Source organism: Phalangium opilio, unplaced genomic scaffold (assembly GCF_054372755.1).
Source record: "Phalangium opilio isolate 3A_F unplaced genomic scaffold, DU_Popi_V2 ptg000053l_1, whole genome shotgun sequence".
Lineage (NCBI taxonomy): Eukaryota > Metazoa > Arthropoda > Arachnida > Opiliones > Phalangiidae > Phalangium > Phalangium opilio.
Window position 1 is genome coordinate 2209988 of NW_028324172.1, and position 9069 is coordinate 2219056.

General features: G+C 35.5%; 2 protein-coding genes across 2 annotated transcripts; one reads left to right on the forward strand and one right to left on the reverse strand.

The window, feature by feature from the left end:
- Positions 1-2502: 2502 nt before the first annotated feature.
- On the forward strand, positions 2503-4282 carry LOC149672389 (uncharacterized). The gene is made up of 5 exons (XM_089840278.1): positions 2503-3090; positions 3152-3376; positions 3447-3678; positions 3743-3801; positions 3870-4282. The coding sequence occupies exons 1-5, from the start codon at positions 2506-2508 to the stop codon at positions 4182-4184; spliced, it is 1416 nt and encodes a 471-aa protein (XP_089696404.1). The 5' UTR covers positions 2503-2505; the 3' UTR covers positions 4185-4282.
- A 1605-nt stretch (positions 4283-5887) lies between these two features.
- Positions 5888-7655, reverse strand: LOC149672390 (uncharacterized). Its single transcript, XM_089840181.1, has 4 exons — positions 7635-7655; positions 7033-7479; positions 6616-6954; positions 5888-6553 (listed from the first exon to the last, which is right to left on the reverse strand). Exons 1-4 carry the CDS (start codon positions 7653-7655, stop codon positions 5888-5890), a joined length of 1473 nt encoding a protein of 490 aa, XP_089696307.1.
- Positions 7656-9069: the final 1414 nt, after the last annotated feature.

The following is a 9069-nucleotide window of genomic DNA, read 5'->3' on the forward strand; positions in this document are numbered from 1 at the left end:
TACTTCGTTTTTAGAACATTGGTGTTACAAAAGACATTGTTGGTTGAAATTGTAATAAAAAACTGAAAATTGGTGTTATTTTATAGATTGTTAAAAATATTGCGTCCATTTTTAAACACAACTTACACATTGTTTATTACTAAAGAATAAAGTTGAATATATTCAAGTTCATGAGTTTTTCTTTATTCAATTTAAAGTCAAGGGAGTAGGTTGAATTTAAATTTTCAATTTAAAATTTACTATGGCTTGTAAATGCGCATTCCCGCCTTGCACAAACACAGAAAAGGATGTTTATTTATTTTATTTTCCAAATAATCCTGACGTTAGACAACAATGGTTTAAATTTATCGGTAGAAATAGCAATGATGCCTTAAGTGGAAAATATCGGCACTTGCGTCTTTGTAAGGTAATGTCTTGTTTTATTAATGAATGGATAATAGTTATCTAATAACCACTTTGTTTGAAGGATCATTTTTCTCCTAATTGCTTTGGCACAAATGGTAGAAAACTCCCAAATGCAGTTCCTACAATTGGAGCACCAAACCCAATTCAAAAAGAAGTATCCATGTCTCAGAGGAATAAAAGAAAAAACACCGGAAATGATATGGTAAGTTTAGATTTAATAACATCGCAATATTGTTTGGTATCAGGGATGTTTTAGTTATTTTTTGCAATTAATCCCAGGACGAGATGGTAAGAATTTCTAAAGTGCGGCGTTTGGAATCCATTGATGTGGCCAAAAATGTAAATAATCACGATTATGAAACAGATTGAATGTATGTTAAACCTTTTGGCGTTGGTCTAAACTTAAGTGCTTAACGAGTCAGTAACTTTAGCTTCCCAGGTTGTCGTGAAGAAAAATATTAAGTCCTCCGAGTCACAGGTATGTTTTTAAAAAGAAAACATTTAGTAATTATACGATTTTTATATCAAAAGTTTATGAGAACCTATTTAAAATAGACAGATTGTATTTTGAGTTGCCAATTAGAAGAATTCAACGCTAGTTTTGCCAATCAATTTAAGACCTTGGTCTCTTCATTTACCTCGTTAACTTGGGCCGAAAGAAAATCTTCCGATCCTAAGTTGGTAAAGTTATTTCCTTAGATTATCATACTAGGATTGCTTTTATTAAAATGAGCTTGTTTTGTTTTTATATTGACAGCGTTTTATCGAAGTTTTTAGAAAGGATGATTATGAGCTTGATTTGTTTTGCGAGGCTGCGAAATATGTGCTTTCTTGGGATGGTTATTTGAAATTTCACGTGGTTTTCAAAGGGCTAGTTCGTGAGGTTTGTGTTCTGAGAGGTGAAGAACTGGATTCAGATGTGGTGTCGCAACTACTGGTTGAGTTTTCTTCGAAAGATTACGTACTTTGTCAGTGGCTTGGAAAAGAATCTATCGAAACTATACCGAAACTAGTTAAACCCCCTAAGAAGCTTGTGAAGCATTTATACCCAAAGGAGCATTTAATTTCGTTGGATTGTCCAGTTTGGTTTAAAAAACCAGGAAACGCTAATGGGCCACATCAAAACGTCTGCACTGCTTGCAAAAATCTTATGACCTACGTGAGACTGTGTCTAAAGAGAAGGATAGAATCCAACAAATCACCCAGCCGAAAAAGAAAAATGAACCCTTCATCCACAATCCCTGAGAAATTCCTATCACCTCAAAGTTTGAATAGGAAGAAGCGTAGACAATGTTTTAGATTTCAAAACCTAAAGGCAAAAACGTCCAAAATTGAAGCTAAACTTCAGGCGCTTCAAATATCTTTAAAATCAAAGCAACACAAAGAGATGAAACAGATAACATCTGCCATAAATAACCAGTTCTCTACTGCGCTTGATGATGCTTTGGGCTCTGAGACCTTAGAGAATAAAGAGAGACGAAAGCAGCTTAGGGAAATCTGGGAGAAAGACTGTGCAATGCATTTGGAAAAAGAAAAAGTAGAATATGAAGCTGACCAAACTAGAAATGGTATGGTTTTATTTCATAACCATTAGAGTTTAAGCCACCAATGAAAATCGTACATTGGACGCTAACGTCTGAGACGATCTCCAGTGTTCCTCTCAAAAATTTGTTAAGTAAATGAACGGTCCAAAGGGAACTAATACCCCTGAACTTCTACGCGACGCTGAACGTAGATTTCTAGCCCATCTACAACCAAATGTTTCATTTCACGTGGGATTGCGACATACGATTTTTATCGGTGGCTTAAACTATTGTGTTATCGCTAATCATTTAAAATCAATAAGCCTTTTACTTTGTTCAGCTCCTGGTAAAAAAGGAAATCGTTGGAGCCTAGTAACTTATCGCATTGGTACGTTTCTAACCATTTCTTAGTAGAGGGGGAAAACCTTCACTGATGTTAAATTTTGCAGCTCTAGCAGTTGCTTGCCGAAGTAAAGCAGCCTATGAAGCCCTTCGCAGCTTCAAAATCCTAAACCTCCCTTCGTGGCGTTCCATTCAAAGGAAAACGTCCAAAAATCTCGACGAGCCCGGGATTAACATGAAATATTTGCAAGAGCAAAAGAATATTTATGACATGTTTGTTGAAGAACAGCTTTCTCTTGGGTTGTTAAAACCGCAGAGTGATGGAATTCTTGTGTTTGACGAAGTTCGGGTCGCAGCCAAAGTTGTATGGAATAGCAAAAGTCACAAGCTTGTAGGTTTAGCTATGCCCAGAGAAGATTATTTGTACTTGGATGATCTTTACAAGGAAATGTCTGATGAAAAAGACATTACGAAAGCGAATTACATGCTTCAATTTTTGTGGAGAGATCTGACTGCGAACTACGATATAATTGGGCCATATTTTTCTACAGCAAACACTGCAGACACTCAATTCACCTTCAACTGTATGTTTGAAGTAATAAAGTCCTTCCAGTTTTGCGGCTTCAACATATCTGCCATTGTTTGCGATGGAGCGAGTGCCAATCTGTCGTTAATCAAATTGACTGTGGGCTTGGAAGGGCAGTTTAGCTACTTTGAATCAATCGATTCCGACAATATCGAAGTAGCGTTTAAACTCTCATTCCCCAATCCATATCGCTTAGGCAGACAAATTCATTGGATCATATGTCCATCGCATGAGGTAATTATTTCTAACTTAGATACTTATTTTGATATATTCTCATCAAATGAATAATGCTTAGTTAAAAAGCCTAATCAATGCGCTATATTCGTCGGATCCTGCAAGAGCAAAACTGTTTCAAAACAGTGGTATACACTTTGGTTGGAAGCAGATTGTGGAATTAAAAGAGAGGGATGACAAACGCCGAGCTAACAATGTGCCACGATTAGTTCCAAATCTACTTCAAAGTTACGTAGACAGAGATCCCTGGACGAAACTTAATGTGAAGCCAGCAAAAATCTTACAGGTAAAATCATCGTATATGTCTGTCTCTTAAGTAATTAGGTTTTAATTTTGCAATATTATCTTATAAAAAGCAAAATGATGTTCTCGCTGCTATGTACGAGTATGCAAATCCGAAATCTACAGAGCCACCTCTAGATCAGGGGGAAGTAAGAGCAACGTTCAACTACTTGAGCGATTGCAACCACCTTTTTGAAATTGGTACTCTGTCCCATACAAAAATCGAAACTGTAGAGGGTGGTCCAGTAATGGAAAATATTCGCAAAGGTTTAAATTACTTTTCTGAGTGGCTCAAAAGTCTAATTGGCAAGTTTAAGAATATATTACATTATTTAAAATAACAATATTAAAACATTGAAAAAACATTTAGATGAAGACCCACAATTTAAGCCTTGGGACATCAAACAAAAGAAGTTTCTTTCGTGGCAGGTAAGACATTCCTTTGCTAATATACCAAAACCATGAAACTTAACCGTGTGATGTTAAAAATTGTGCAGACCTGGGCTTTACTCCGTATAATGGTGTATGGGCTGGAAGAACTTGTCCAAGAATATTTTGAAAACTACCCTGAAGGCTATTTTCTTTGCCCTGTAAGAATTAATGGCAGTTGCGTGGAGACGCTGTTCTCGCAGTTCAAGCAAAACTCGGGAGGGAAGCTTTCGAGTGTTAATTATAACACTGCAAGAAAGTCTTTTCTAACTAAAGTAGATGTCAAGGGTCACCATAGCGGTCATGGTTACAGGGACGTTCCTTTGTATGTGAAAGACGCTTTCACAGAAAAATTTAAGCCCACGCCCAAAAAAGAAGACTAAGAACACAAAGTTACATTCCCGTGCAGTAGCTTTTAGCATATGCTTTAAAATTGTTTGTTTTAAAATAAACTACAGTTTTTATCTTTATGAACTATATCGTTTTTAGCCATATCGTAGTATACGATAGGCTCTTAGTTTGACCCGAGCCGTAGTAGTAATAGTAGTAGTAGTAGTAGTAGTACTAGTAGTAGTCGTGGCCGGAGTTTTCGCTTTCGTTATCGTCAGATTTTAGCTTAAAAGGAACTTTATATTACCACAACCCACCCATAGGGGTTACTGGGCTCGGTTAGAGATTTAATTTTAATTAAAAATTTTTCAGGTCAGGGCCGGGGATCGAACCCGGGACGCTGGCGCAGAAGACAAACATTCTAACCACTAAACCATAGAGACTTGATAGAAACCTCGAGTTTTTTATTATTTATTTTTATCTCTAAAATGTCGGGGTGATGTGGGGTGGGGTACCTCTTAATCTGTGGGGTTGGATACTTTTGAATTTTTATCTGTGGGGTCGGATACTTATGAATTTGTATGTTTGGGGTTTTTATATTTATTTTCTTTTTATGTATGTGCTAATTAAATAGATAACGATTTTCCCCGTTTCCTACCGCGCTCATGTCTTTCATGTGTTTCGTTCTCGTTCGGTAGCTATCGTCATCTATGTTATGTTTGACTGGAACGTTTTGGCGGTTAATTCAAATGTGGGTTTAGATAGAGCTAACATAGTGTTAAATGAGCGTTATGCGTTTGATCATTTTAGCATTGCTAAAGGTAATTCGAGGGGATAATCACTAAAATGCGTAATCTCTATAACCAAACTTTCTCTTTCAAAGGTTTCTGGGCATAAGTCCTTGTTAGAAATTTATAAGATGCGATAAGTGTGCATCGGCAAATTCGGCATAAGTCTATGTTGTAAGCTCATCGAGGGAATTATCACTAAAAACTATCTGTTCTTCGATTCGCCGGAATATTAGAATTAAAGCATAAGTAAATTTATACGGTTATAATTTAATCACTGTTTAGAGAGTAGGGAATCGAGGGGCTATTCACTCTGATTTTATGCACGGTAAATCATTTAAGCATTGAAAAAGATAGCGCTATTCACTCATTAGGGTAAGGTATAGAGGGGTTATCCACTCATTAGGGTAGGGTATAGAGGGGCTATTCACTCGTACGATATGGCTACTATTACGAGCCCTTGGGCCGTCTTGTTTCTTATTAAAAGATTAAGCATAATTAAATTAGAGTGTCAGTTGGTTCGACAAACATAATTTAGTCGCAATAATTTTATTTAACTGTGGATGTAACATTATCACATGTCATTATACACTTCTGAGTATTAATTGCTGAGTTTTGACGTATCGTCTTATCACAATATTCTTTGAAACAAGAAACATTTAATTAGGTAGCATACTTGAAATATGTTAGAAATGATAAAACCACTTTTTATTACGTAGTTAACTGTTGTTTAATCACGTATTTTTATTAATTTAGAAATAATAAAAGTACGTGATTAAACAACAGTTCACTACGTAATAAAAATTGGTTTTATTATTTTTAACATTACGTGAAATTTAATTATTGACTAGGGTATACTTAAATCAAACGATGTCTTAATAATGTTTGGACCTAATATCTTATCACATGTCATCGTAACAATAGGTAACAAAATATTAAATAATTACATTTTGAACTTATTACATACTTTAATCTAAGTAACGACTAGGAACCCTTTTTTGCCGCTTGACTCGAATATATTCATTTGCTGAAAGCGTTGACTCTTGCGGAACTTCATTTTTAGGAACTTCTCTAAATTGCTTACGTTTCCTTTTTGCATCTGATTTAGGAAATTGGGTTTCCTGATTATCATTAACGGTTTGTTCATTATCAGGAACTTCAATATTTTGAATTTCAAGAATTGGTTTTCTTAAACTGTTTACGTCTGCCGTAGATTCCACTTTCTGTTCTTCATTAAACAAATTCCTTTCTCGTTTGGGGCGCTTGATGGTTCTTTTTTTGGGGGTTTCATTCAACGAAGAAAGTGCTGAGGAGCTGTTTCCTTTCCCAGAAATATTTACTGCTGTTTTTCTTTTGGGGGTCCTTTCATTCTTTCTATCATTGCTTTTCCCTTTATTTGATATACAGTACAAATCGTCTCTTAAACTGCTGCATCCTTTTGATGCTTCGTTCTTCTTCTCTGATCTCATTGCATCTATAGCAGTTACGAATTCGTTCGAGAGAGCGTGGGTAAATTTCCTTTGCCATTCAACTAGAAAGATCTTTGCCTTTTCTTCCGGCAATATTCCGTTGGTACAGTTTAAAAAACATGATTCAAGTTCGACTTTGTGAGTTCTGACTCTGTCAAAAACAACCTAAAATGAGCAGTAAAACCTAATTAATAATTTGAGTATTAAAGATTCACAAGTCTGTTTACCTTTAAAATTTTATGCCCATGGGCTTTCACACCTTCGGGACATAAAATATCTCGGCATAACTCATTCAGCTTATTGAGATAAGGGTTTAGGACGTCTTTCGGGATAAAATAACCTCCAGTGTCTCTCATCCCTATCCCTGAAAATTCTATTGCTGCTTTCTCTTGTGAAGTCTGTCTTATTTTTAAACTGCAATCCCATAAAATTTGGGAGGTTTTTCGCTGTTTGCTGCTTAATTCCACTTTCTTCCCAAGCAAGGTTCTTTTTTTGGCCACTTTCCATATTTCACCAATACATCCTCCTCCAATGGTCATCAGAGATCTTTCATACATTTGGCTCGTCTTAAAAATATCACAAATTTATTCATTTAATTTGAGATACCTCACCACATCACATATTATCTCTTTGACAGTACTTACTGTGGTTGATGAACTTGATGTGTTTTTGGAATTGTTTTGGGTTTCCAAATCTTTCCTTCGGTTTTTACACCACGTGAAAAATACTTCCTCAGAACAGCAAGAGAGAAGGAGTAAATAGTCGTTTTGAACGTTTGCTGAATGACTTTCCAATCCCAGTTTCTCTTTGAGGTCATTGAAGTTCTTCCGAACCACTAACGTCCAAGCTAAACGCGCCTGTAAGCCGTTTTGTTGTGAGGAACATTTTTTAACTTTTGACTTTGTACTTCCCTTAGGTTTATGGTTATCTAATGTTATCAAAAATAATGTTATTAAATATTCTATAAGAGGTTTCAATTTATCAGAGTTTTTCAGTTCTTCAAAAATATTTTTGATAGCTTTGGACTGGAAATTTTGATTTACATCTAGCTCTAAGTTTTGAAGAACGTCTTCCACTTTAATGCTTATTTTCTGTTAAAATACGAGTTAATAATAATAACAAATTACGTCTTCTTCATTGAAATGTACTTCTAGTAATGGGAATTAACTTACTATCGCATCCGTCACTGCTTAAAAGCAGACGTTTCCAAATATTCGCGACAGTTCGTCTGCTCAAAATAAATTACATTGTTGTATCCCTCCGCCATAGCCACACCTTTTTAGTTAACGGATATTCCTCTAGGGGGCATTATTCAGAAAATTCTGACGTCCCACTATCATCTGCTCTAAGACAAGCTCTCATTAAGAAAATTTCCAAATTGTCATACTTATCTACGATAAGTTATAAACTTATGGTTTTTAAGGTGTGAAAAATAAAACTGTGCGGAAACGGGCGACCACCCAATTTGGCCACATCTGTGGCCAAAGTTCCAGAAACCGTGTTAGTTTGTTCAATTCCTTCTTAAAAATACAGGATGTTACTAAAAGGATACCAGGACAGATAATTTAAAAAAAATGAGTTACCTTTCATTTCTGGGCAATTTCGAATATAATGGCCAGGTTTTTTACATTTATAGCACGTTCTTGGCTTGCCGCGCCAATAAGGTTTTTTGAATCACCCTGCCGTCCCCCTCTACCTCCGCGACCACCTCGACAATAGTATTCTAATGTCTATGACCTCGACCTCCATTAAATAGGTTAAATGTAACGCCAGTCACGGGTCCACTAAAAGTCGTACCTGACATTTTCTAACAAAAAAATTCACGAATTTAATATTTTAACATTGATTATTTTGCTCACAATACAATTTTAAACTAGCTTATATTATTAAAAATTCAAGTTCTTAAAAATATTTTAACCTAAAAAAAGTATTAATAAAATTTAAAAAATTTAGCATGGTACTTACAGATGAGGTTTGTTCAACTTTTTTGACGGTTATGAAGTTTTTTAAAAAAGACGCTTTACAGTGCTGCCAATAATTCGTCCACTGTCTGTCCTGTGCTTATTTCCGGTTTCGGGCTGCCAGATTCTTAGTGAGTCTGACGTAGCAGACGACAAATAGGTAGCACAGGCTTAGCAATTTTAATTAATATTTTAGTTAAAAATGGTTTATTGTTCGGTTTTTAAATGTAAAAGTCGCACGGAAAAAGATAAGGGGATTTCGTTTTACTCCTTTCCTGGTGTAAATAAGAAATATGGGCCTTATATTGAAGAACTTTCGCGTAAAAGAAGGCAGGCTTGGGTTAACGCCGTTCATTTTGAAGAAAAATTTTCAACTTTTGATCTAATACAGAAATGGCATAGAATATGTAGTCGTCATTTTATTTCAGGTAAGAAATACTAAAATTAAAGAAATGGTACAAGTTTTAAAATTTTTTCATTAATGCAATGTATTTTATTTAGGAAAACCATCAAGTTTGGAAGATGAGACGCACCCTGATTGGGTTCCATCACTTTTCCTGGGATATAGAAGTGTGCAAAGCTTAAGATCTCCAAAATCTAGACTAGATTTACATAATCGGTATTTAGAGCGTTCTAAGAAGAAGAGAGAATTGGAATCACAAAGTGAAAATGCGATGTCAATGTCATCATTGGGAAATGATCTCTTTGTTTCTGTGTTAA